Source organism: Natator depressus, chromosome 2, assembly GCF_965152275.1.
Source record: "Natator depressus isolate rNatDep1 chromosome 2, rNatDep2.hap1, whole genome shotgun sequence".
NCBI classification, from domain to species: Eukaryota; Metazoa; Chordata; order Testudines; family Cheloniidae; genus Natator; species Natator depressus.
In genome coordinates, this window is record NC_134235.1 from 108,616,789 (window position 1) to 108,643,261 (window position 26,473).

Here is a 26,473-nt window from a genome sequence, read left to right on the forward strand (position 1 = left end):
AAGTAGTTCATGTAATGACACGTGGTAAATTCTGCCATCTTGAAATGAGTGAACAGTCAACTGTCATCTTTAAGTTTAGAGGAAAGCAATGTATCCCAAAGAGCAAAATATTTGCTGTCAACCTGAATTTGAATAAATTTACCATTGCCACATTAGCAGTTTAAGAACAAATAATTTTCTGCAATAAGGCTAAACATCAAGTTTAGCATTCATGTAGCGTACGTATCAAGCCAATTCTACTGGTTATATTTACAATCCATCGAGATAGGAGTCTGATAAAAGCATGGCCTTTTGTCTAACAGGTGTTATTTTTAAAAAATATCAGTTTGATGCCTAGGGCTGAAAGACATTGGCGAACTAATGCTAAAATGCAAAATATTCCGGTTGAACAAAATAAATCCAGTCAACAGCAGATTACAAGAATCAATAACGTAAAAATAACCAGTGCGGATATCTGGTTTGTTTTGATTTTCAAATCACTAATTTACAAATCCCACCAATTTAGTTAAAACTATTCACCAGCATAAAATGACTTGTCATGATTTACAATGCTATTTCATATGGCACACAAACAGCTCACATTAAACTGCTTTATGTTAAAAAAATGCAACTGAACTAAAGGTTAGCATTTGAACTAAGTGCTAGCATTACAAAGCTGCATCTAGGTATGCATTGATTCATTACTACTACACTTGGCAGTCTATCTTCTCTCTAATATTAATGCATTCCTAGAAAAAGGTCTATGTGATGAATTTAAACCACTGAGTGGTAATACAGACTTTGATAACAGTGAAACCCCTTACATATCCATGCATTTGTGCTCTTTCATTAATCTTGATTCATGCATGCTGCCTCATGAATATTACTTTGTTAATAATACAAAGGAACAGACAACATTCCTGTGAAAATAGACATTCTTTACGACCCCATTTCATTCTGTTTTGCCAAATCAAGTTGATATCTAACCCTTCATTCACAGTAGAAGCATTACAAGACAAGCTATGGTACTGCAACACAATTTATTTACTGATCTAACTTTAATTTTGTTTTGTATCTGAATTAGCTTTGAACACGAGCTTGACTGATGATAAAAATTAAAATAAAGCTGCACCTACAGGAACTCCTTTGATTATTCTTGGTGGCTCCTGGAGATGACATGGCAGTGAAGAATTAGCAAGTAAACAGAAGCACAGTGCTGGTCAAGTGAAACATCCAGTTATGAAGCAGCTCCACTGATGTGCATCTTCAATGATGCAGAACAAAGCGATGTTAGAAGCCTGTTTTTTCCAAGGAATAATATCGAGCCTGACAATTTTCAGTTTGGTCACTCATACACAGATACACATACATCGACACTTTAACTCACTGCCTTTCCAAAACCTTAATGCAAGCTGTCAGGAGCCGTGGTGTACCAGGATGCGAGCATGTATTTGGGAACATACCACATGCTGTTAAAGAAAGGGGTGGTAAGAACAGTGTGACACTACAGATTTTTTCAATCCAACAACATATAATTTACACTGTGCATTTTTTTGATCGAGATAATCACATTTTGAAGCAAGACAGTGCTTAAAAGGATTTCTGCTATGTTTTGTATCAAACATTTACGTAGCCCTCCCCTCCAAATTTTTGCTAAATGTGTCAGCTCAAAAATCTTACACACCAGATTCTATACTATAGTCTTAGTTCAGAACTAAAATATTTAAAATGATTTGTGAACTTTAATATGATTTGTGAACAAATGAGAACGAGACTTCTGCAATGAAAAAGGTATTTATGCATTACAAATCCAAGTTACCATTAGATTGCATGTGTACTAAATATAAAGCTAACATTTCTCCTTATTCTTAAGTACACAAACAACAAATTTACAATCAAATGAACCTTTTCCCTCCCCCAAATGTTGTATCAGTGAAGCCTACAATTTTCAGGATTTTTAAAAAATCAAATCTAAAAGGTTTGTTTAAAAAAAGGTTTTTACTGTAAACAAACATTTCTTTTAAAATAATTCCATTCTTTATTTTGAAAACAGGCATACAATTACTTCGTCAGTTTAAGAGCCCCGGAGTACTTAATGATGCCATGAACCAAAACAGGAATAACCACTTAAAAAGTCCCTAAATATACTGTAGGTTTAGATAAAAGAACTCTGATGTTTTCTAAAAGTCACAATTTAAAAAGAAAAGTATATATTTTAAAAATACTGTATATTTGTAAAAGCCTCTTGATGAATACTTGTGTAACTCCCTTTTTGCCTATGAGTCTATATTTTTAATTTTTTTCAAAACCATTATTAAATGAAAATCAAGCCTATGAAAAAACCCTAGTTTTCTCTCACTGAGAGGCTGAAAATAATATATACAATCATTTCTTTGGAAGACTCAAAATTACTGAGAGTGATCTTACAGGATATTCAGTTTGGACTTTAATATGTAAAAGGGAGAAGTTAAGGACAGAGTTGCAGACTTAAGTGAAATTCTATTTTTGTCTCCATTTCAGCTATCCAAGTTTAACATTTTTAAAATATTAACATTTTTGAAATGTTACATTTTCTGTAATAATTCCATAAGATTAGACTTACATCGCCAGGACAATTTTCCAGCTTGGAATTTAAAAATTGACTAGTTTTTCCTGACAAATACTATTAATATTGTACCCATCAGTCCAAACAAAATGAACCCTGATGAGATTAGAACACTGCAAGGCTGATTGACACGGAGGGCCAAATTCTGCCCAAAGTTACTTCTGTGCAATCCTCTGAAGTCAATGGGAGTTGCAAATTCATATCCAAAGACTATCTGGCCCTTAGCAATGACACTACTAGTCTTGAATTTGCTGCAATATGTGTACAGATGTGAACTTTGACAGAACAAGACTGGACTACATGGAATTAGTTGCAAATACAGGAAGACTACCCACTGAATGGCTTTAACAAAAACAACAAAAATCCAACTGCTTAGAATCAGTTAGTCCCAAAAACCACACTGTAACATATTACATAGCATCAAAAAGTAGAACAAAAAGTTTATTGCAAGAAAACAAAGTTCTCTAGCAAAATTTAAAAGAAGCAAAGCTTAAAAAATGAATACAAGCCTGTTTTGAGTCCGAGATAGCTAAAGAAACCTCTTCAAGCTAAGGTCTCCAATGCCTAAGCTCTCCAATAATCTCCAAACTACTAAAACTGATTACTTGCATACAAATTTCATGTGGCAGCCACCACATAATACTGCTGAAATAAAATCATATAGACGGAACACTGATGAAATAAAGCTGTATGTTCAGATAACACCTACACAAGCAGAAGCATCGTAAATCACAAATATTAAATTATACTGAAGCCAACCAGCATTATACCAAAGTATCTAAGTGTTTAAACTTGAATATGATAAGAGAGGTTTGGCAAAAAAATACCTTTCAGTAATTTTTTAAACTGAAATTTGCACAAGTATTAATCCCAAGAAAGTCTGACAATTCAGTATGTCCCTGACTTCTATGAAATCTCCCATTGTATCCCTTTCCATCTCTAAAATTTCATTTTTCCTTGAAACACTCAAACTCACATTTACAACTATCAAAATAAGATCTGTAAATGCTTTAAGACAAAATAACTGCAAATGCAAAAAAGTATTTTTAAAGGCAGAAAACCTTTGTTTAGCAAAATGGAAATGTAGTGCAAGAAAACATACACAGCAGTTCCTTCAACGCTGTCAGATGTAAACAGCGTTCTATTCATCATGTAAACAGACATATAATTTGGAAATTCTAGTCATGCACCAATTAAACAAATCTATGTCTAGCTGTCTTGAAGATCCTGAAAATAAAAGTATCCTCATGGGACATCTGACACTGAGCTTGGGTGGAGAGGTAGATACGCTGGAGGGGATAGGGTCCAGAATGACAGACAAATTGAAGGACTGGTCCAAAAGAAATCTAATGAGGTTCAACAAGGACAAATGCAGAGTCCTGCACTTAGGACGGAACAACCCCAGGCACTGCTACGGGCTGGGGAGCGACTGGCTAAGCAGCAGTTCTGCTGAAAAGGTCCTGGGGATTACAGTGGATGAGAAGCTGGATATGAGTTAACAGTGTGCCCTTGTTGCCAAGAAGGCTAACAGCATATTGGGCTGCATTAGTAGGAGCATTGCCAGCAGATTGAGGGAAGTGCTTATTCCCCTCTAGTCAGCACTGGTGAGGCCACATCTGGAGTACTGCATCCAGTTTTGGGCCCCCCACTACAGAAAGGATGTGGATAAATTGGAGAGAGTCCAGCAAAGGGCAATGAAAATTATTAGGGGGCTAGGGCACGGCACATGACTTATGAGGAGAGGCTGAGGGAACTCGGCTTATTCAGTCTGAAGAAGAGAAGAGATTTGATAGCAGCCTTCAACTACCCGAAGGGGGGGTGCCAAAGAGGATGGAGCTAGGGGGTTCTCAGTGGTGGCAGATGACAGAACAAGGAGCAATAGTCTCAAGTTGCAGTGGGGAAGGTCTAGGTTGGATATTAGGAAACAGTGTTTCACTAGGAGGGTGGTGAAGCACTGGAATGGGTTACCTAGGGAGGTGGTGGTCGAATCTCCATCCTTAGAGGTTTTTAAGGCCTGTCTTGACAAAGCCCTAGCTGGGATGATTTAGTTGGGGTTGGACTAGATGACCTCCTGAGGTCTCTTCCAACCCTAATCTTCTATGATTTATGTGACTGATTATATATTTACTGTTGTAATCTTCCCCACAGTTATAGTATTTGATCTACCACATACTCTTTTGATATTGCCTCAAGCCTTAAGCTTGTTCCTGGACTACAACAAATCTTTTATACAAAACACATTTTCATGCCATTTTAGCTTTTATTTAAGCAATATCAGTTTCCCAACTCTACTCTGTGAGATGCCAGACTAAGATGCCTTCTTAGAACTGTACTATAAGGTTCAAAAGGACAAATCAATTTGCTGGATCTCACTTCCTTAAAGCATTTAAATAAAAATTGTTCAGAAAACTCAAGTAGTACTAATGGCTGAATAAATTACAACTGCAGACCAAAAACTAGTAAAGAATTAGAAAAAAAACTAAATTTGAAGCTCATTACAGAATCTATGTGAGATCTATGTATAATACATGGACACATTTATGCGATCACACGATCTAACTGTATTAGATTTAATATTAATAGTGTGACTTACACCCATAAGGTGAACTACAAGTTTATTGAACTTTAGAGTTAGGTACTGAATTCCAGAACACTTGGTAAACTAAATTTCAGGACACTAAATTTAAAATATTTGTAGTTTTTCAGATCTCCAAATGTACAAAAGTGATCACTGGTTACTCTGTTAGAGCACCATAAAGCAGGGGTAGGTAGGTCCATTACATAGTCAGCCAGTGACATCACAACCACTACTGAACATCACTACAGTTTGAAGACTAATTTATTTGGGATAAAGAAAATATGGTTCCATGATAGATTTTTTTTTAAAAAAGAACCTACGAACTTAAATACTAAAATTTAAGAACATTAAAGGTGCAAAGTAAAGCACTCAAAAGAGAAAAAGCCAGAATTAAGGTGGATCTTAATTTTACCCACTTGTATGCATGAACTATGATGCAGTCTTTAATTAAACAACTACATATTTGTTCCACAGAAAGAACAGTTATTTTGCAGTAACTGTGGTTCTCCAAGATGTGGTCCACAGGTTTTCCATTTTGGGGGCACATGCACCTCGTGAGTTCAAGGCTGGAATTGTTTAAAGTATCAGCATCTGTTGGGTCCATGCCCATGCACTTTCCAGTGCCCAATAGCCAAATGTATAAAAGGCAGAGCACCTGCAACCACTCTCCAGAATTCAAACTGGCAAGGACTCCAAAATAGTGGCTAAGGAGGAGGGCTCATGGAATACATGTAGACAACAAGAACCACAGTTACAGCAGGGTAAGTAACTATTCTCTCTTTTTCTAGAGATAGCCCATACACATTCCACTCCTGGTGACTCTCAAGCAGTAACTCGTACTGGATGGTGGGTGCTCTGATCTATTGGATTAGTAACTGCAAGATAGTTCTACCACAGCAGGTGTCAGATTTGCAACCCTCTATGAATGAATACTGCTAAGCAAAGGTGTGAACTAAACTCCAAGGACCAGCTTTACAAACCTCTGAAATTGGGACACCTTAGAGAGATGCAGCAGAGGCTGCCTGGGCTCTCATGGAATGAGCCCTAACTTGCCCAGGCAGGTCAAAGTGGGCCAGCTCATAGAATGTCTTAATACAGTCAGACACTCATTTTGATGGTCTCTGAATGGAAATAAGTTGTCCCTTCATTCTGTTAGCAAATTTTAGGAACAGCCTAGGAGAATGCCAGCTTCTTTCTGTTCAGATAGTATGAGAGGCACCTAACTAGACCCAGGGTATGAAGCCTAGCTTCTCTCTGAGTAGTGAGAGGCTTGGAGAAGGAAACAGGTAGGTGAATCATCTGATTAAGAAAGTCAGGAACCTCGAGGGAGGTCTCAGTCATTTTGGCTTTCTGCAATACTGGGTAGGGAATAGAACTAAATAAACATTAGCCAAAAAAATACTGTTTTGGTCAAACCATGAGTAAATTTCTGTTGAGTTCACCAACAGTTTCAACTGAACCAAAAAATCAAAATGTTAGTAAATACTGAATCTGAACAGTTTGATTCAACATTTCCAAAACAATTCAATTTTTTGAATTACATTCACAAAACAGCTAGGGCGAAAGTGGTACTCACTTTCCTTAGTACCACTGAGTATCACTTTCCTTAGTACCACCCAGGTCTCACATTTCAGGAGAGTGCCAGTGAGTTAAAAGATAACTCACTGGCACTCTCCTGAAATGTGAGACCTGGGTTCTATACCCCCATTACCTAATGTGGAGAAGGGATCGATATGAAGTTGGATCTCCCCCATTGCAGGAGTGTGCCCTGGACCCTGGCTATGGGATAATCTGGCCTGGGTCTTAATAGCTCCTGCTGAAGCTGTTCCATTATATTTGTTTATAAATAAATTGTCACCAGAGTCAGGGACTTGAATTTGGGTCTCCCAAATCCTAGCTGAGTATTCTAACCACCAGGCCAGAAAGTCATCTTCCCTCTCCCTGGCCTAATGACTATTCATTGTCATTCATAGAGGAAATTCATAATCATTAGGAGTGGCATATGTTCAGTACCTCTGAAAGTTATGCCTTTAATAGCTGAAGAAAGCATTTTATAAAATGATGTGAATCATATTTCCAGGTGGTACAACGACCAAATATTTTGCAACATCTGATCTTCATGAATCAGAACTGTTAAGAATTAGCCCATATAAAACAGCTAGACTTTTGCCTCTTCTTTTCCTGAGTGCTATCTGCTTCACTATGTGATGTGCACTCTTCCCTGTCACCTTTTTGTTTCTCACTTACAAGCAGATGGGCCACATTATTATGTAAACAATGTGTCTTATTAAACATATATCCTACTATCTGAGAAACTGAGGCCTTAGCTCCATTAGATCTACCAGTAATGGGATCCTGGATTATGAAAGGATCATTGTAGTTAAGTTAGCCAGTGTGCCTTACAACCACACACCCCCTTGGCAGCAGAGACACAGTAGGTTGAGAGACCTGAGGTTACATATTAATACATGGAGGCACGTGGGTGCTTTGTTAAAAGCTTTTAAAAGCAAACAAACACCACCTATTAATTATTTCCTACTGCCACAGAAGACTCAATGAATACCAGGTTTCAGTGCAGCTGAATGATGCAAAAAGCCATTCGCAATGACTATAATGGATTTGTGCTTTATAGAGCAATGATTACTTTCCCCACATTCCCTCAAGTCAATATCAGTAACAATGTTTCTGTGTCTCAGAAATGGCTGCAAACATGTTCTAGTCAAAATATAAAAATATATAGCTAACCTGAATGAATTAGTTTAAAAGATTTATTAACCTTAATGCTTGGAATCTTTTTGAGCTCTTTTAGTAACTAGCAGGGGCTGCTGTCACACAGAGTCTGGGAGGGTGGAAAGAGGAAAGCTAGAATGTGTTTTAGGGACAGTACACAGGAATCCCCAGAAATAAAGGGAACAAAGCCACTCTTCCAGCCAAATCAACATACACTGTTTAATACCAGTAAGAATAAAGAGAAGGAAAAACTCAGTGTTTCAGTTGGGTTCAAACTTTAAAAGGCAATTATGTAAGGTGATGAGTCCACCTCATGATAGATTCCAGCCAATTCACAAGCCAGGAACTGATCTGGTGACTCTCAGGACAGGTATATAAGCACCACAGGAGGAACAGCAACTCAGTCTGCTCAATGTCATTCCAGGGGTTGGAACTCTCTCCTGCTTGACATTGGCAACAGACTCCCAACCTTGCTCTTGCTCCCTCCCTGTTCTTGGTCATGCTCCAATTCTGCTCTGGACTCCCGATTCTGGCTCTGACCCCTAGGCCCAGCTGCCACAGCTCCAACCACGAGGCACAATCACTCCATCACAGTTTCTGACAAATTATATGGTATTACTGTAACTCGCTTCATTTATTTGAAGGTAATACCTTCAATAAGTTGGAAATGCTAGTGGATTCACTGACTTATCAATATTGCAAAAAATATGATCAAAACTTAGTTCAAGTCCCTTCGTTATGACATCTGGTAAACTATGGAAAATCTCTATCATAGATTTATGAATTGTTGCTCCATACTTTGATGAAAAATAAGAATTTATTGTTCTGATTAAACTCTTTATCTTGGCTATAAGAATGTTTACTGATTAGGACTTTCATAACGTTTATATTCTTCTTTAATGACCTTAACAGAAGGGCATTTAGAAATAGGTTCCTGAGCATAAGCATGTGGAGAGTCACTGCTTTCAAGTGCTCACCTCCAGAGCTGTATGCAAATGCCGTGGTTGTCTAGAAGGGTGCAGTTTTAAAAACAGATTTGAGACAGCAGTGAGGCTTGTTCCGTCTGTTGCTTCATGAACTGGATCCCTGTTCTCTTATTCTTGCCAACAATTAGTGTTTTTTTCTTCTTAAACATGCAGTCACATGAGTCTGTACATTGAATTCATATTTCCTGTGCTTCGGTGTTTTGACCCTCTGAATACAGCTTACCTGAATTCCTAGAGGCACAAGTTTGCTTCTTGTAAAAACCGATCAATTCTGTACAATTCATACAGGCACTAATACGATGCTTCAGGAACTGATTACCTGTCGTGAACTTTTGGTGGCAAGTTAGTTCGAGTATCGGCAGAAAAATTAGGCCCCAGTTTTAGTACAAACTTTAAGGAAGCCATCAGCATTTACAATGAATTGTGTCGAGTATTTTCATTATCTCTTTTACCAGTTTATTTTCTAAGGAAAATTAAATCTTGTTTTTAAATATAAATTTTATTTATAGGTATCAGAAGCACACACAAAAACAAGAGCAACATGTTACTAAAAAGCATAAACACAGAGCTTAAAAACCTTTTAAATTACTGTGTTCTTTTTCAACAATTATCTCCCCACTCTTGGACACTCCATGAGCTTGTAATCTTTAGCAAGCAGTATCAATTTGGGCAGGCATGCACTTTCACCCATACACAATATGCTCTAGACAGGAGTATAGCTCACAACTGCTCTTCAATTCTTTGACTGCTAAAACAAAAACCTTGGATATACTAGTGGTGCCCCTTATCAACTGCTGTTAGTTTTTGGTCTTTGTTTACCTAGCTTAAAATTTTTACCATTTGACACCGTCCCACCCCACCCAACAAACAAAACACAAACTTTCTTGTACCTCACATAGTTACAATTGCGTTCTGACAACTGACACCCCGTTGGGATGTTCCTCTCTTTCTTCATAACCCACTAATGCAGATACATTTTGTCTTCTTCTGGATTATTTTGGTCTGAAAATAGCAAACAATGGGTATGTCTACACTGGAAACTTCAAAGCGCTGCTGCAGGAACACTCCCGTGACAGAACTTTGAAGTGTGAGTGTGGTCGCGCGTGAGTGCTGGGAGAGAGCTCTCCCAGTGCTCCTGGTAATCCACTTCTACGAGGGGATTAGCTCCAAGCGCTCGGAGCCTGTCTACACTAACAGTTTCAACCGCTCAGACTTGCTGCACTCAGGGGGGTGATTTTTCACACCCTTGAGCCAGCAAATTAGAGCGCTATAAAATGTAAATGAAGACATACCCAATGTCAGAAAGCTTTTAAACCCCTGTAAATTGTGGCCACACTGCCCCTTTAAAATAAAAAAAAAATACAGTTCACTCCTTTTATAAGAATCACATTTGTCCTAGATTATTTGATTCTTATAAGTGGCTGATTCTTACAAGTGCAGCATAGGTTACTATAGGAATGATTTTGTCCCAGTGGTTTTGATCACTATAGGCGGTTGATTCTTACAATCAGTGATTCTTATAAATGGAGTGGACTGCACAAAGTGTATGTATGAAGGGCACAGTATGGAGAGATAGTCTATACCTCTTTCCTTCACTGCCATGACCCAGAGAAAAACCTGAGAGAGCTGCCTCAAATTCCTGTACATTGAAGAGGACTATTAGTGCCCAGTCAACCAATTCAATCATCAAGTATCTGGGGCCATCAATATAAAAGTGTGCAGTGATGCTCATAGTCAATGGTAAGCACCCAAAGTAGTACATCAAAAGCTTATCAGAGGCTTTAGTGCAAAAGCAATGTACAAAGCTTGGTCCCGGGCCCTGCTAGGAATGCACAGGGCACATTCAGCATAGTCTTCTCAGCATCAAGATGGTCTCCAAAGGAGACCTGTCAATATAATAAAGCAGAGTCCTAGATATACCTATTGTGTGTATAATTTATTTTCTCCCAATACCAAATGTGGTTTTGGGAAGACAAGTAGGTTAATGGTTTGGTTCAGATGAATTACTGGAACCATTTTGGGGATGAATTTTGGGTGCAGTCTTGGCACCACCTTGGTCCTATGGATTGTTGATTATGGAGGTTTGGCCAAAAGCACCTGAAGCTCACTCACTCATTCTTCCGGCTGAAGCGACCATGACTAGTGGCTTGTCAACACAGAGCACAGCAAGCAGGGTGTGACTCTACAGCCACTAGCTTGCCGTACACTAATTGCCTGTGTGGACCCTACTACCATGCGCTAGAAGTTCCACAGCACACTTTGACATACTTGCAGTACAGAACTTTTAGTGTGCAGCAGCATGTCCACATGGCCAGTTTGTGCACCACAAGCTAGTGTGCTGTAGATTCACACCCTTGCTTGTCACGCACTAATTCTCTGTGTAGAAAAGCTCTAGGAAGTGTGTCTTCAGAGTGAAGTGGTTCAAGGAGGTTTCTGAAAGAGGGGCTTGATGAATCTCAGAAGGACTCTATTGAGGTTCATGGCAGGAAGAGACTTGTGGGTAAATATGTAGGAGCCCTTTAAGAAACATCTATACCATACAGTGAGAGAAGACTGAGCAGGACTACAAAGGCAGGTAACTAGGTGAAATTGCTGGAGACATTTTGATTTAGACCTGAGCAAAAAAACTGGCCTGTTTGAAGTGCTGTAATTTGTCCAGAATCTTTGATATCGAGGCTTGGACTGGACCACAGCCCTTAGTGGGCTGCCCATATTGAAAGCTACTTACACTCTGTAAAGAAAGAGTGCATTCTCTGGTAGATAATTTCCTGCTTTGTATCAGGATTTTCTAGAGCTGTACGGAGCAGTTCTTGTCCATTGCACTTAGCCACCCAACAGCTACACTAAAAGGTGGAGTGACTTTGGATCTGCATGGAGTATCTGGTAGTGATGCTGAGATCACATCCAATCAGACTGGGAACTGGATGGGGGGCTAAATAGACCTCTATAGTACATCCATCAGCCACAGTGCTCTCTGCCACTACAAAGCTACCAGAATGACCATGGCTTTGTCTCTATTTTGGAAATCATCCTGGGAAACGGGAATTGGCGGGAAGGCATACAGCAAACTTTTGTTCCGTTGTAGGAAGAAAGCATTTGGTAGCAACCGTGGACTCAGACCTCCTCTGGAACAAAAGTTTGACATTTTTGGATTGTCCTCAATGCCAAATAAGTCTACTGAGGGGGATTCACACTGATGGAATGTGACTTTCACGATGGATCTGTGCAAGGACCATTTGTGACTGGTCATTGACTGTCTGCTCAGGAAGTCTGCTAAATTGTTGCTTACTCCAGTGATGTGAAGGGCCATCAATGTCACCCCATTCTGATGGCACCAAATTCCAGAATGGTTCCCAGGCAGAGGGGCAAGGAACAGACGTTCCCTTTCTTATGTAGCGCATGACTGTCGTGTAGTCCAGGAACATCTACATTATCAAGTTTTGGAGAACAGGTAGGAACAACATACTGGTAACTCTGATAGCTACAAGCTCTTGGACATTAATTTGTAGCTTCACGTAGCTTGGAGACCAGGTTCCTTGGATCTGTAGATAGTCCAAGTGATCTCCCCAACTTGTCCCTGACACATCTATGATTAGTGTCTTTGTCAGGAAGGGAAGTGAAAAAAGGGAATGCCTTTATGCATGGTTGGGGGTTCTAACCACCAAATCAGTTCAGCAGTGATGTGACTTGGTACTAGGATCTTCTGTCTACTGGGTGTTTACCGGAGAATTGATTCTGAGCCAAAGTTGAAGGGACCACAGATAAAGTCTAGCAAGTGACATCATGTATGTATATACCAACACATTAGGTCATGCTAGACTGCAAAGTATGTTCATACCATTATAGGTAGCTCTGATGTCAACTGAAGTAAGAGTCCTTGTACCTGGAATCTGTTGTTAGGAAAATATGCTCTTTTTGATTTGGAGTCAATCCAAATTCTTCTGAACTTCACCATCTGAAATGGGGTGAGTACATTTTTATAGTTCACTGAGAGGGCTAGTCAGGTAAACAGAAACAGAGTGCTGCCCTAGCTCACCGATATCTCCATTGTGACCTGTCTCCGATCAGCCAGTCACTCAAGCAGAGGTAGATGTGAATGCTTTATCTCCTCAGGTGCAGTATTATCCTGTGTGGCTTTTCATGGAGACCCTCAGTGCCATGGAGAATCCGAATGGCAACACCTTGTACTGAAAGTGATTGGATCCCACCACAAATTGCAAATACTTCCCATGGGCTATGTGGACCACTATATGAAAATATGCATCCTGGAACTCGAGAGCCACAAACCAGTCTTGAGCCTGAAGAGATGGAATGATGGAGACAAGAGCTGCCATCCTGAATCTGAAGGGTCATATATTTGTTTAGTCTCCTCTGGTCTAGGATAGGAAGAAGACCCCCTTTTTTCTTTGGGATAAGGAAGTACCATGAGAAGAAATCTCTTCACCTGTACTCCTGTGGAACCCTTTACAACTCTTAGATGAAACAATGAAGCCACTTCTTTTCGTAACAGACTTTTGTGTAAGAAGAGTACCTGAACAGGGACAAGGAAGGGATAATGATAGGTGATTATATCCAACATCCATTTGTCCAAGGTGATAACAGATTACATCCAACAGAACAGGACATGGTGGCTTTCAATGGTAAGTGCTGGCTCCTGATTGGCTCGGATGTGGCTCCTGCAATTCCTGTCAAATCTGCCATCTGGCTGATGGGGCAGTGTTTGTGACAGAGGAGGTGGATGAAAGACATCTCCTCTGATACTATGACATTGTTGGTAAGCCAGTTGTTCGCCCTGGGAGTAATGATGTACCCATTAGCTCTGTTGGGGCTGATATTTATAGCACTTCTTGTAGGAGGACAGAGTATAGATTCCTAGGGATCTCAGGGTGGCCCTCAAGTCCTTTATGGAATAGAGTGCTTCATCAACCCTTGAGCTGAATAGCTCCAACCCCTTGAATGGGAGGTACATTGTGCCTCCCTTGGTTTCCTCAAAGTATCCCTCAATTTTGATGCGGTTTTCTTCCCTGCCTTCCTCTCTCATTGGACTCCACTGGTGTCTGCGTAAAGGAACACTTGCTAAAGAAGACTCCTGGGGTTCCTTGGAGGTTGATGTTGATGTCTCCTCCAAGTCTGAAATGATGCACATTGATTGCTCGAGCCGGTGTAGTTTGATCTGTATGTCCCATGCCTTGAGAGTTCTCGATGAGACGGTTTATGCATCTCAGACTTATCATGGAAATTACTTTCCCTGGACAGAAAAAGCATCAAGTATGCCCCTTGACCAGGGGGATGAGCATGTTGCATGTCAGGCAGGCCTTAAACCTGGAAGGCAAGGGGGGGGGAAGAAGGTGGAAGGGAGTCTTTCCTGTTGTCTCTTGCCCCCCCCACCCTTTTTTTTGAATGCCCAAATTAAAAAATTGGCACAAATAAGTCGGTGAAGAAAGATTTCTTGGGGGGAAAAAAAAAAAAAAAAAAAAACCTAGTGTGGAAAGTAAGTCTGAAGCTCAAGAAAAATATCAGTTGAACACCTGCCAGGTTGCATATCAATTCAATAAGAGGAAACTGAGAGAAGGCTGCAGCCGCTCCATCCTTTATGCCCTCACATAAGAGGGCACAAGAAGGTACAGAACACATTCATAGTCCAACAGACACTTACCCAAAACAAATCCAGTTTTGCACACTAGGCACACATCCACCTATTGTGGGATCGACACTGGCACATATTCGAAGAAAAATATTTCATCCCTGGTTATATTTGAGTTAGTTCAGGGTTTATTTCACTGCTGAAAAATATCATTTACATCATTTATATACCACCACTTTCAAAATATAAAAAGTTTGTTTTACAAACTGATCGTCAAAGTAACTCTGTTTTACAGATGGGAAAGCAAAGTAGTAAAGTGATGTATCCAGGGCTGCACAGCAAGTCACTGGAAAAAAGCTGAGAACCTTCTGGAACTCAGAATTCTTTCCTCCATGGCATTCAGTTTTATATGGGCATGTTAGCATTGGTTTGAAAATAAATTCTTACCCCTTGCCTAGAACAAACTATATACTGATGAAAATCATTACACAAAGGATAAAAAGTACAATACCACTCGTACTGCTTGTATGCCTCAAAATAAAATGAGGGAATAATACATATACTGATATAGACAGCAAGATTACATAAAGTTTGCCAAAAGGCATTTACAGCTGTTGAAGACATAACAGAAGCTGATCTTGCCTGGTTTCCATAGCATGAATGAGGGTTCACAGAAACAGGGATAAAGACACTTTTTGCTATTTCAATGACCAAATCAAAATTAATCTAGCTGTACTAGCTATTCAAGTAAAAGTTTGTTTTTCCTTATCTACAGTAAACATTAACTAAGAAAAATATTTAAGAATCATGCCTCTTTGTATCAAAATGAAAAATTATTCAAAGTTCATTTGTTGTGCCTGCATCTGACTTTTCATTAGGTCCATATGGCAAACTAGTCTGAAGAGTAATGTAATAAATGCAACTGCAAATATGAATGTCTCTCAATTCAGTCAGTTAAATCATTTGCACTCTATGCACCTGAAAGCACCAGAGACCTCCAGAGACCACATGGCCAAGCTAAGCAAGCAGCTACAGGCAACTCTTGAGTTTCACAGACTGACTCAAGAAGTCACTAAGGCAGGGGTCCCCAATGCAATGGCGCCCGCCAGGCAGTTGTGTGCGCCCGCAGGACACCGCGCCACCGAAGAACCGCCTGCCAAAATGACACCGAGACGCATTGCCGTTTCTCGGCGGCATTTCGGTGGGGACACTTCTTGCCGCTGCCACTTCTCGGAGGCATTTCGGCGGTGGGGTGTCTGGCGCCTACCACGGTCGTCTGGGAATAGGAATATGCTTTTCCCACAGAAAGGCTGGGGACCACTGCACTAAGGTATCAACACAAATAAGGAGGATTGCGTTTTTCAGCCTATAAAGGAACACTTAGTATCATAAAACTAACTGCACTACCTTGGAACAGAATCAACTTTGCATTGTCTGGCTATCTACTCAGTCTGTGCTTAAAGCTGTCAAACCAATTAAAAGAATTGTACTACAGAGCTGCAGAAACAGGTGACACTGCATCTGATGAAGTGGGTTTTAGCCCACAAAAGCTTATGCCCAAATAAACTGGTTAGTCTCTAAGGTGCCACAAGTACTCCTCGTTGTTTTTGCTGATACAGACTAACACGGCTACCACTCTGAAACCTTCACATAATCTGTCATTTACTGTCTGGTATGTTAACTTGATTGTTTTTTTTTTTAGCATTATATAATAATAAAATAAGCTAATGAACCAAACAGGCAAATACAGTAAATTCTGTAGAAATTTTCAGCTATATTTTAAATTGCACAAGCTAACATGCATGAATCAAACTTCACTAACCTTTGTAATATACATGAGATGAAAAATCTCAACTCACACTTGTGTTTTACCTAGATCAAAAGGGTACAGCTAACTTTTAAACTGACCTCACATTTAAAATTCTTAAGTAGCAAATTATAAATTTAAATATAAGGTTTATTAAAACCATGAACACCAAAATCCTCTGCCAACCCACTACCATGGCAAAGCACTGTCACACTACATGAAATTCCCAACCCCTTTGTATTATGTTGGACTGACATATAGTACATTCTTGCTTTAAAACAAACCCAAATGGGAGTAAGGAAGAAAAAATAAGCTGTCTAAAAAACCCACATATTCTTCTCTCTGAGATAGTGTAATACAGTGCAAACTATCAGACTTCTGCATAGCTGTTTCTAGATAGTGCCCATGGCACATGTCAAAAACCAATACAAGCTGAAAAAGACATAATAACTACCCTATGACCTGATGTCTTTCACTTCTAGATAATCCTTCAGGAGAGAGTTAGACTAGGTATGGGATCTTTGAAATTTAGCATTTCCCTCATAATACCCATAGAAGAAAGTCCCATCTGTATTTCTATAGCATTTACTACCATCCTAAAGATGTCAGTAGCAGAAACAGATAGTGACAGCGTAACAAAACACTGTTTGTGACATAAGATGAACATTATCCAATGTAAAATATTGAGAAAAATCGCAGCAACTTTAAAGTGTGGAATTAAAAAGAGAAGTTACCTTTGAAGGTTTCAAGTTCTGTCCTGTAGAAGAGAGAAAGCAGAATAGAACGTCTCAGATTAAAAACAGATATGTTGCATAAATTCAAACTGCAACTGGGATTATCTATGATGATTTGCAATGGTTTAAAATGTATGAAAAGGTGAACTGAAGGATTTGATTATTGTGACATTTTTAGAAACTTGGTTAATGGAAACTTCTAGCTGCATGTACGGAGCTTGAAGAATTGCTTTCCTGGAGCAAGTAACTGATATCAACTTCTTTAGAATTGAGCTACCACATATTTCAAATATATATTACATATTTATATCTATTCTCACTGTTTCTAGATCACCTGGTTGCAAAGATAACATGAATATGAACTGAGTATAATCAATTAATAAATGAAGGCTTTTTAAATCCACTGACAGACACTAAGACATCCCTGCTGCCTCTCAGAGCTTTGTCAAGCTGTAGCAGAGTGAAAACTGACCACTGTCTTGTCAGTTTTCAGGACTGACATTCAAAACCCTATGGTTAGCAGTGAAAGACAAAAATCTGGTAAATTTTACTGTGCTACTTGAGAAAACTCCAGATGTAGCACAGCTCGATTTTGGAGTTATTTACCAGAGGAGGAGGATTCATATATGTGGAAGGAATAGTGACCCCACAAAACTGCATCCTGAAGGAAGGAAGACAGGTAGAGCAGCAGACACACCCACTCATCCCTTCACACACATGCACTTTCCTTTCTGCCTGAAGGCATTACAGTGAGGTGAGCAAGAAACATTTTTTCTTTCTTCTAGCACCTAGGGGAGAATTAAAGGGGTTGTGTCTTGGAATTATTATTTATGCAGGGTATTACAACACTAATTTAACCATAAATTCCTTTATTACATTCAAAGGCCAAATGGTATTTATACAATTGTTCTAAACATTCCTAAAAAAATCTAAATAATAAGCAATTTACTACATCCAAACAGTAACAAAACATTTTTTAAGCATTTGATCAAGATACTTACATATGGGCTAAGCCCCAGGGTGCTGAGACTCATATTAGTCGGCTCCAACATGGTCAGGCATATATTAGCAATGAATCCTTTAAGAGTTTACTTTCTTATACCCTTTAACAAACAAGTGATGTCACTGCCAATTACTGACTTCAGCTAAAAACCAATTTGAAACAGTTCATGCTCATTTCCAGTCTCAATCCAGGTAAGATTTATAATCTCCTTTCTCCCCACGGCCATTTCTCCTTATCTTTTCCACTCCTTCTTGCTGACCAATATTTTCTCCTTTGCACCTTGGTTCACATAGGCCCTAATTTTTGAGATAACATTGCTATGTGGGATGGGAAGAGCCATAATGGCTCACTTTAAGACAGATTCTCTTTGTCACAATGAAAGCCCTCTGCAGTTACCCCTATTGGTCAGAGGCCTTCCTTTTAGAAACTTCCTTTTATTTCATTACTTATTCTTTGAACCAGACATCCACCCTCCTTCATTCCTTCCAGCCTTACAAAGTCATTACTTTCAGGGCCTTTCTTTACAATGCATTTCTTTAACCAAACTTAAGACAACTTTAATTCTCTAATTTTATATTTACTCTACAGAGTGAGTACTCAATTTGTCCATATCCAGCTCCACGTAATAGGTATATGATAAATTTGGAGACCGAAGCCAAGTCACAGTAGTAAGCTTATGTGGGGAAGGGGAAAGTTGAAGTTGTCACATGTGGTTTGTTATATCAAAGTTCTTTTCTGTGGCCAGTCACTTTTATTGTTCACCTATTTTTGCAGTTTAAGCCAAGATTCTGTTAAGACACTTGTAGATTATTATTTTTTAAATATTGGGCAATGTATAAGGCCCTACTTAATTTGTGATACTGCAGAAATTGTGGATCCCGCAACATTTGGCTTCCACCACAATTTTGATTAGCTTCCTTTGCACAGTCCATAATTTTGCATACATTTTGAGGTTCGCAACACACACATTCTCCCCCCCCCCCCCAATTAGTAGAGTAGAACCTTATTTATATGAGCGGATAGCAGCTTCAGCTCCTGCTGTCAGCCCCGCACACGGCAGGGCTCCCGCTGTCAGCCTCATGCATTAATGATTTTAAAACAGTTGCAGCAAAATGTCTGGTTATCAAAAAAATTAGCAGGCATAACACAATACTTGAGTGTTTATATTGTTCCAGCAAATTTTTCTTAAAAACAAATTCCGCCATTAATAAAGGTCCATTATTACTTTTCTGCAATTTTCCACCTCTTGTCCGCAACTCAGCCGCAATTAGACAATCATCCTGCAATTCAAGTAGAGCCTTAGCCATGTACTTATTCTTATTTAACTCTATAGTTCGACACTTTTCCAGAATTTACAGTTGTGATCTCAATTTCAACTCTAGTTCATCGATAACTTCTATTGTATCCGTCACAGGATGCAGAAAAGAGAGCATTTGATTCTTTATCCATCCCTCACGATAACTAATTAACTCAAATACCTACCTGTAAGATATGACACATTGAGAGATGGAGGTTTGCTTTAATCTCAAGGTCTCTTTCCCCTTGGATGGATTCCTGAAGTACAGCTCATCTTGCCTGTCTAGGGAAACCTGGAAGGTGGCAGTAGCGTAAGCTTGACATACTCCTGATTACGGCTGTGAGTCTGTCACAGAGGTCACGGATTCTGAGAGTTTCCGGGACCTCCGCAGAAGCCGGTGTGGCTGGCCTGGGGGCCGACTGAGCAGCTTGGTCACCCTGGGCCAGCCGCACCAGCCACTGCCCCACCCCGAGCAGCAGCAGTAGATTGGGTGTGGGAGGAGGTTCAGGGCTGGGGCAGGGGCTTGGGCAGGAGGGGGGTGGCGGCTCTGGGTGGCGCTTACCTGGGGGTCTCCCCAAAAGTGGCAACATGTCCCTCGGCTCCTAGGTGGAGATGTGGCCAGGTGGTTCTGCGCACTGCCTCCGCCCGCAGGCACTGCCACCGCAGCTCCCACTGGCCATGGTTCCCAGCCAGTGGGCAGAGGCATCACGCAGAACCCCCTGGCTGCACTTCTGTCTAGGAGTTAAAGGACATGTTGCCGCTTCCAGAGAGCCTCACAGGTAAGGAGCCTGCCAGCCCCACATACACACCCCGCAGCAGCAGTGGTCCTAGGCAGCACGCCACCCCGTCTACCCTCCCAGAGCACCCAAGATTTAGTCAGTGGTATATAGTACAAGTCATGGACAGGTCACAGGCCGTGAATTTTTGTTTACTGCCCAAGACCTGTCCATTACTTTTACTAAAAATACCTGTGACTAAAATGTAGCCTTACTTCTGATAAGCACTCAGTAGGCTTTATTTTTTTTTTAATTTAAAATATAGATAAAATGTTCATAGGCTAAATGCACACTTAAAATAGTATATTTGAGATGTGTAATTTTTTGGCAACTCAAATATCCTTTTTAAAGTTATGCAGTAGCTTTTAACTCAGATTCCAAAAGTAATAAAAATAATTACTTTCTTACATTTGATGTAAGAGCTCAGTGTGAAATGGTATATAGCTGCAGCACTTCCTAGGATTAAAACATTGCGAGCAAGCATAAATTTTATTATTCAAGAACTACATTGCTAGGAAGCAAGACTGTATTGGTAGGACCTATCAAACTGATATTCTTGAGCTAAATTTTCAAAGATTTTCTTTATAGATAAGCTTATTATGTACATTAGGCAAGAGAACAGCTCACATCTTTAATGGGATATATCAGGCATCAGGGGAATAATATTAAAACAATATTAAAACAGATTGCAGAAACACAATCTGATATTCTGCCCACATCACAAAGATGGCACAAACATTAGAAAGTTATGGAAAACTTTGGAGAACCTCTGGGTTTATTTTTAGTTCATAAGTCAAAACTGATTTCTCCAAACTGAAAAAATCCACTTACTTTTCCTCCCCCACACTCCAAACACTAGAAAAATATTTTGGAAAAATCCCAGTAAGTTTTATGAGGATGTGATTCACTTTATATTTATTGCTTCAAAGGTGCACATATATTGTTCTAAACAAAAAGCTTGCAGTTTTGTAAGTAAAACAGATCACCAATTGAGTCCTCAGTTTACTAACTTGCTAGACCTACTACTCTTTTGTATATGCCTTTGGTAAATGTATCACTAATCTGTTTGCTTTCTTAGGAACTATGCTATTATGAAATTTCAACCAAACAAATTTGAATGTGCTGAATCCTACTCATGTTGAGTGGGCTGGACAGAAATGCAGATCTCTTAAAAATGGACAAAATTCTGAATTAATCTGTCCTGCTTTCAATGATTTTACTTCCACAATTTTTCTGTCACTTTGATGCAGTGAAATGTGATGCAGTCTCCATAATTTTCTCTGTGTTTTTGAATGACAACATTTGCAGCATGGATCACAGCATTCTGCAGGGTTTTTTCCACATCCAGGAGCAACAGAACTGAGTAGAAATACTTTTTTCCCCCTGTATCTGTACTTGTAACCTTTCTTAGGTAAACTTCCATGTTGAACTGACAATCTTGCATTCATATCAATATGGTTTCTTTTAGTTCTTGTTTTAATTCCCCCCTCTCCTGCAGCTGCAACCTATAGTTTAAATCTGTAGGAATACATGGAGGCAAAATGCTTCTATCATTTTCTTTAAATTGCTAAGTTGAGGGCAGTATTATAATAGTAGCAGTTTTCATTTGTTTTTAATAGATTGATTACCAGTTGATCTTTTCCATCTTTGTGTGTAGAAAAACAAAAATTGCTCCTTAATTAACTGATGTGACAAGCTGCTGAAAAGACTGGTATAGGGAGTTTTGAATTATTTTTATGGATATGTTTTAAATACTGCCATCAAACATGTCTCCTCCCTTGCAGAATCATTAATCTCCTATCTTCTACTTCACTAGACAAAAAAATTTATATTTGACTTGAAGAATCAAAACAACTATTTTCTGTACCTTTTGGGAGAATAGATTAACATGAATCCTTTTCTGCTACATACATCTTAATGATATGTAAAGTTTACTTTGGACAGTTGTTTTAATTACTTCAGTCCATTCCATCTCACTTATTCATGTAAGCACTTCAAAGTGAAATTTGAGCTAAAAAGAAAATAAGACCCCCTGGGAAAAAAAACAAGAGCCCACTGTGTTCTTCTTGGAGAAAAAAACAAACAAAATGGGTTTTCACAATCCTGTCTAATATTCTTCATAATTACATAAATACATAATTTAGTGACTCTGTCCCAATGAGGCATCACAAAAGCGATCTGAAAGGCTGTATATCTGACAACATCTGAGATGGAGCCCTCTCTATTGCAATTGATATCACTAGGACGTGACTCAGAGAATGCAGTTCCCTGCACCACATAAGCTGTTAACTTTCCCTGCCACAGCAGGAAAGATGCAGCATCTTCAGGATTTTATCTTGGATCGCGATAAGCAAGTGATGGAAAATATTTTTAAAAATAAAACTGCAGAGAAGGAATCTATAACTTGTCTAAACACACATTGTGTGTTATGAATTTCGAGTTGCAAACAATATTTTGTATATACTTGCTTGTAAACACTTCAGCTTAGCTTTCAACTTAATGGCAATATGGTGAACTGCACTGTGACTTTTTACTTGTCACAGGAGCATTTGTTCATTGGTTCCCACTTACTAGTTACATAGTTCTCTCTCTCTCTCACACACACACACACACACAGAGTTAATTCATTCTTACCATTCATGTGTGACTTGTAATTTCTTTTTTTTTTTTATTACTCTTTCATTGCTACCTACTCTTTCCCTGAAGACAAAAGAGTGAAATGTCAGTTGTGCCTGCTGGCACTGTAGTATAGAACTTGATGTTCTTCTTTAAGTATGTGTCCCTCTATAGATATGCACGCATCTCATGCGTGAGAGATCAGGCTATTTTGAATAGCAATATCTGTCAGGTCCACAAATGCACCACATGCCTCCTTGTGTTTCCACATAAGCATAGAGAGGGTGGAGTGGCCACATCTCTCCCTCAGTTTCCTCTTACTGCCTGTGGCAGTGAGAAGGAACCTGGTGTGTGCGTGCGCACAAGCCACTTCATACACATGCACCCTGAGTGTCCTTGTGTCCTGCACCAAACACATAAAAGGGTAGATTGGGCCACCTGCCACTCAGTTTCCTCCCCACTGAAGAATCCTGGGTGGTAAAGGACTTTTAGGTAGAAGGGGTGGAGGGTGGATCATGGAATCTGCATATAGAAAATATCTGAAAGAACTACAGTTACTAAACAGATAATAAACTTTCCTTTCTCCTTTGAGTGATTGTCCATATGCACATTCCATTTATGGTGACTCCCAAGCAGTGGACCATTCTAATGGAGGTGGAAGCTCAAGAAAACAGAGAATGCAGAATAGCCTTCCTAAATACAGCATCTGATCTGGAGGCTTCAATAATAGCACAATGCTTTTTAAATGTGTGGATAGCTAGAACCCCACTTGACTGCTTTACATATGTCCATAACAAATGTTTTTCAACAATGCTGCTGAGGCTGCCTGAGCTCTGGTGGAGTGAGCTCAGAGAAATAAGAGGATCCACCTTAGCCAACTCAAAGCAGGTTCTCACACAGTTAGATATCCATCTCAACAGTCTCCAAGGTGAGTTGGGTTTGCCTTTCATCCTCTCCAGGATGGAAAAGTCTGGGTGAAGATCAAAAAGTTATTCATCTGAAATGTACTGGGAGGGACCACAGCTTTGTCAGGGGATAACTAGGACAGTAGAACCCAATACATTAACTGAATGAGATAGGATATCCCTGGTAAATCCTCAGGTTGGAGGGAAATCTAAGCTGGCTGTTGCTCAGAAGCAGCCTGGGTGACTGAGTGTGACATTACACAGGGTATACAATCTGGATTTATGGACAGCTCTGTCTCCTCAATTCTCCAACCTGCCTTTTACCCTGCTTCGCTGTGAAAACCACCACTCCTGGTCTGCTCTCACACAGCCTCCGGCATGTAAATCACTCCCAGCTATATTGTATGCATACTATAGCCAGCCACTCACAAATTACATACAGGGCCACATCAGCAAACTCCCAGTCCCAGACTTTCCCCCAGACATGTGCACCTTGTACTGCCCAGTACCCTCCTGGACAATACAAGCTCATATAAAATCCGTCATTTATTAATAGAAAATGATATGCACAAATCTTATCTTGTTTGCCCAAACACTTCAATCCAAACACACAAGGTTAGATAAAACACAACAAATTTATTAACTACAGAAAGACAGATTTTTAAGTGATTACAAGTAATGAGGCATATAATTCAGAACTGGTTACCAAGAAATAAAAGGTAAAATGCAATTAACACCTAATTTAACAAGTCAAGTCAATCGAAGCAAAGGTCTCTCTCACCACATGTTCCAGCAGTCTTACTAGCTGAACCTCTTTTAGTCAATCACTCCCCCCACCCCCCCAACTACCCCAGTGCAACACTGCTTCCTTTCTTCTTCAGGTGTTGATAATGCCATGGGTAGAGAGCAAGGCAGAGACTATCTGGGACATCTGTCCTCTCCTCGTATAGCCCTCTCTCTTGCACAAGAATCATCTCCAGCTGATGTTCAGGAAGTCTGTGGGGCCAGGAACCTTAAGTTGCTTCTTTGTCAAAATGTAGCTTTTTTTTGCCCCCACCCTCTCTCCTGCCGAAGAGTGGCCACTTACTCAGGCATTGGTCCATTTGAACTTGTTGACACCTGGCTGAGGCATTGGCTAGCCTTTTGTCTCCGTGGAACTTGTTTGTGACTGCCTTCCAGAACATGTTGGAACATGTGTTGGTAATATTATACAGTGGAATCTTCTCTTTACATACAATGTTGCCACACATTTTATCAGGACAATAATGATCAGCAAATCACAGTATGCTTTGTACAAAATTTAATATGGTCTTGTAAAAGGGGCTAACAGAGGGGTACAGACTGTCACACTGAGCCATACATCAAGAAGCTCTAGAAGGCACAGGTCTGTCCAGGTAATCCTCCCTTCCATGAGAGGTCGATGGCCCCCAACAAGGCTACACAGGTATTGAGGGGTAAATGCCTGGTGGCCATGGACCAGAACCAAGGTCTGTGCCCAGCTTAGTGAACACCACATCCATTGAGAGACCAGTCTCTAGATCCACTACCTAAGACAGAAGAAAGTGGAGAAGACATGGATGGGGAGTACATGTGGGAGCATCCCTTTCTCACTACGACTCGATGCAGCTGGAAGATGACAAAGAGAAGGAGCACTCCAACTTGACTGGTGGGGAAGTAGATATAGGCATGGATTGTAGAGCCGTGGAGATACTTGGTACTGCAGTGAGAGTGATCTGGTGCCATAAGAGACACCACATGTGAACAACAATGGCAATGCTGTTTCCTGCAAGACACTGAGATCTGTCAGTGCCATGAACATCACTGCTATAGAGGGCTCACCAGCTGGGTGAATCCTCTGCTAACTGTGCTGATTTGACCAGTGGTGGAGGCAGTACCAACATAGCAAAGTGGGAAGACGAAGATACTGCACTTGAAGACTTCTCAGCATTTTGTTTTGGTGTCAAGGACTCAGTATGGTGAAGGGGTCAAGCTTCAGAAGTCAAAACACAGGACCACAAAGTCTCAGAGGCAGAATGGTGCAGGGAAGCCACTTTTATTTTTGAGGATACCTTAATCCAGGGATTTACCTCTAGAAGAGTGGTTCTCAAACTTTTGTAGTGGTGACCCCTTTCACACAGCAAGCCTCTGAGTGTGACCCCCCTTATAAATTAAAAACAGGTTTGTTTTTTTAAAATATTTAACATTATTATAAATGCTGGAGGTGAAGCGGGGTTTGGGGTGGAGGCTGACAGCTCGCGACCCCCAGATAATAACCTTGCAACCCCCTGAGGGGTCATGACCCCCAGTTTGAGAACCCCTTCTCTAGAACCACCTAATCCCTGTACCTTCCTTCTCAACAGCTTTTTGACTGACCTACTAGAGCCTGAAGTAGGGGAATCATGTCTGGGGATGTGTAGTGGTGGCTGGGGTGGGAGGCCAGGCAGGGGGAGCAGCAGGATTGTCATATGCCCCAGAGCCTGAAGCAGGCCTCACTGGATTTGCTACTGAGCTTCTCTACCTTTGCGGTCCTGGCAGTGAAAGACTTATAAATGGCACATTTCCCAGGAATGTACGATTCCCCCAAGCAAAATCAGAATTTTAAATATCCATCATTAAGTTTTAAATAGCACAATCACAAGGTGAAAATAAAACAATCCTAATAAAAACTATCAAAATGCCAATAGGCAACAATTACTACTACTCTATTTGCAACTTGAGAAAAAATGCCAACAGTTCATTGACAGCAAGCCACTCTGCCTTGAAGCCAAGAGGTGATGAGAGAAACAGAGGATGTTTCACCCTGCTTCACCCTTTTGGCTAAAAGACTCAGAATGTTGGTGCATGACGCACACACACACCATAAGATGAATGTG

At 40.1% G+C, this 26,473-nt stretch overlaps 1 protein-coding gene across 3 annotated transcripts in view; it reads right to left on the minus strand.

Annotated features, from left to right (window-relative positions):
* DTNBP1 (dystrobrevin binding protein 1) overlaps positions 1–26,473 on the minus strand; it is a 163,874-nt gene that overhangs the window by 72,789 nt on the left and 64,612 nt on the right. For all 3 annotated transcript variants that reach the window (XM_074944827.1, XM_074944826.1, XM_074944828.1), the window contains one exon: positions 17,004–17,026. In XM_074944827.1, the coding sequence (XP_074800928.1) occupies positions 17,004–17,026 (23 nt within the window). The remainder of the gene's footprint in view (positions 1–17,003; positions 17,027–26,473) is intronic.